The sequence below is a fragment of the Olea europaea genome, unplaced genomic scaffold (assembly GCF_002742605.1).
Source record: "Olea europaea var. sylvestris unplaced genomic scaffold, O_europaea_v1 scaffold14240, whole genome shotgun sequence".
Lineage (NCBI taxonomy): Eukaryota > Viridiplantae > Streptophyta > Magnoliopsida > Lamiales > Oleaceae > Olea > Olea europaea.
The window spans coordinates 1-2808 of NW_019231773.1; the positions used below are offsets into that span (position 1 = coordinate 1).

A 2808-nucleotide genomic window follows, 5' to 3' on the forward strand; every position below is an offset into this window, starting at 1 on the left:
AAATCTTGATCTGCATGAATCTAAAGTTATTATAGATTAACATATTTCTATTCATATATCTAAGAATTTTAATGGATGTTAAATTCATGTATTGGCAATTAATTCTTATGTGCCAGATGTAGTATAAAAAGGTTGTTCATTTGTAATATTTCAAGCCTATTTGATCCCCATTTTTGGTGTAGAATGTATTTTGAAATAGTAGATTGATGAAGAATATGCGATTAAAAAATAAAAATAAAAAAGTTTTAGATTTGCGTATAATATTATTTTATTGAATAATGAGTGGTAGAAAGAAGAAAGTGAAAAATATATTTTGAAAATATTGCGGATCAAACAAGGGAGTCATCATCAAAAAAGTTTGAAACATATCATATTTTCCCAACAAATTGATATCAAATATTACTATTACAGTACTTATAAAGTATTTCAGAATAACAATGCATTTTCAGCTCTGACTAGTAATTATAAAACATCACTCCTTACCCTTGGAGGTTGGCTTCCATAGGAGCAATATTGTGCCAAGACTGACCTCTTACTAAGACTAAACTTGAGTTATGTGCTGCATTAGAAAATATTCCTTGATATTTGCTGGAAAGCCCCAAATACAACTTAAGGGAACCAACCAGCAGAATATGCAATCTTTATCACTTACGTAAACACACCCTCATAAATAATATAAGAAGACAAGGAAAAGCATTAACAGCGATACAACAAGGATACGACCTATTTCTCTTCTTGTACAGTCACTCAGAAGCCCATCAACAAACAGAATGTTTGACTCTCCAGATGTGACTTGATTACCCTCAACCCCTCTCACAGAATTGGGCCTTTCATAAGTCACATCAGGGATGCCAGGACTAATGCTTGGAGCAGCAACTCGTGGATGACCTAGTAAACTTGGATCTTGTAAAGATGGGTAAGGTTTAATGCTTGCTCCAGCCTTTGATCCATTAAGACCAGATTCATGATGAACACTAGCAGTATCATCTATGCCATAAGCACCTGGACGTGATGATAATATCTAAAAACAAAGCCAAGATACAACCTGTTCATTGCATGTATTAAATATCTTGGCAGAAGACCAAATTGGGGGTAATACTTACATCTTTCTGTGTGAAATCGGAAAAACTACCCTGCAAACTGTTGGAGCTATATAGATTACGAGTTGATAATATAGCTGCTTCAGATGATGAGTAGCCAGGAAAGCTTGGGGGAAGAATGCTTCCTGTTACCATGTTACTAATTCAATCACTAGTTTGAATGAATAACACATGAACAATAAAATATGAAGTGTAAATAATCTTCGCAAGAGATCCAGCTATCTTTTGTATTTAAAAGCTATTAGTAACAAATAGGATGATTAAGTTTCTGTTGTACAAGAATAAAGTCTTTTCAAAGATTGTGTGGAAAGCTCTTATGTAATAAATTAGGCACATATCACTGCAAGTTCTTCAAAACTCGTTTACTCCTAGAAATGGAAAATAAAACCAGAGAACCTTTTATTTACATATCTGCTCTGAAAACAGTAACTAGAAAGTCATTGTTCACCGTAAAATAATCAATCGATGCTCATCGTGTTATAGCATAAATATTCCATCATTGTCCTTTACATAAAGTTTCATCCACAACCATTTACCAAGTTTCTTGTTAGTACAGCCTAAGAACTTTCCACCAAGCTACTTTTAGTAACTGGATTGCACCCCAATTTTCAACTCCAATTCCCAGGCAGAATCTCTTTTGTATTTTATCTAGCATGTATGCCAGTAATATCCGAAAGAAATAAAATATATGTAGTGTGTTCTAATAAGGATTGATTGCACTACCACTATATCTTAACATTATCAGATCATAGTTACAAATAACTGTGCTGCTTCTGTCTTAAGCACTAGGATGTCCACTTTAAAACCGTGTACAATAAGATTATCCTGAACGCACAAGACCATTCCCAACAAAGAATTCTGCTTCCAAAGTCATTCCAAGGACCTTAGACATCTATGAGTTCCATAGAGATCTACCATCAACAACTTGAAAAACGAAAACCCAACAAGCAAGTTCACTACAATCCATAAGCTAAATGCATAACTCTATCGTGAAAAACAATATTTCAGCTCATTATGTTTGTGTATCGATAATACTCACTGAAACAAACAAAAAACTCGAGATTACAAGGACCAAAATCCATATACAAAGAAGACTATTTCAATTATTCCCAAAAAGAAAAGGACCATTATCACCTTCCTATCAGCTAATTCACTGATAAACTACGAACATTGTTCCTCAGGAACAGATTCACCTTTTATCTTCTTTACGGGGTAAATTTTTTTTGCGGAAAATTAATGAAGCAAAAATCTTTATTATTCAAAAATGGTGTCAAATAAGTGATTAAAGAGAACCGTTTCTAAACCCTCCGTCATTCTCACCTTTACATTGTCAACTGTTAGTACGTACATAAAGAAAATTCGAAATCAAAGTTTCATTTGTAAAGTTTAATACATTACATAAATTTCAACGTTACTATCAAGTGTTGATTGCGGATACATACAAGAGTGTGTGCGTATAGGAATGTCAGAATTGAGGTGATAAAAATTTAATAACAAACCTCCGTCAGCAGATGATGGCAGAAGAGCAGAAGGACCAACTCCTCCACCGCCGTATCTCCAGTCGGTATCCCCCATTTCAATTTGTCCTTCGAGTTAAAACAATTTTGTGCGTTCGGTCCCTATTCTGTTTGCTCAGACCCTTGTTTGGGAATGGGTGAGATTTTTGTGTGTGAATTTTTCTACTTTTTTATTTTATTTTTAGCCCATG

General features: G+C 34.1%; 1 protein-coding gene across 2 annotated transcripts; it reads right to left on the reverse strand.

The window, feature by feature from the left end:
- Positions 1 to 259: 259 nt before the first annotated feature.
- LOC111375867 lies at positions 260 to 2747 on the reverse strand. 2 transcript variants are annotated; one of them, XM_022998781.1, is made up of 4 exons: positions 2600 to 2747; positions 1104 to 1225; positions 721 to 1021; positions 260 to 588 (listed from the first exon to the last, which is right to left on the reverse strand). In XM_022998781.1, exons 1-4 carry the CDS (start codon positions 2673 to 2675, stop codon positions 542 to 544), a joined length of 546 nt encoding a protein of 181 aa, XP_022854549.1. In that variant the 5' UTR covers positions 2676 to 2747; the 3' UTR covers positions 260 to 541. The 2 variants fall into 2 exon arrangements, with proteins under 2 accessions (XP_022854549.1, XP_022854548.1); XM_022998780.1 differs by having other exon boundaries at positions 260 to 1021.
- Positions 2748 to 2808: the final 61 nt, after the last annotated feature.

What these genes read in the sequence shown, in the direction of transcription:
- LOC111375867 (XM_022998780.1), bottom strand. Translation starts at nt 2,675, where the DNA reads ATGGGGGATACCGACTGGAGATACGGCGGTGGAGGAGTTGGTCCTTCT. An exon ending in GCCATCATCTGCTGACGGAG is followed by an intron (nt 1,226 to 2,599) that starts GTTTGTTATTAA and finishes ACATGGTAACAG; the next exon opens with GAAGCATTCTTCCCCCAAGC. An exon ending in CCGATTTCACACAGAAAGAT is followed by an intron (nt 1,022 to 1,103) that starts GTAAGTATTACC and finishes CTTTGTTTTTAG; the next exon opens with ATATTATCATCACGTCCAGG.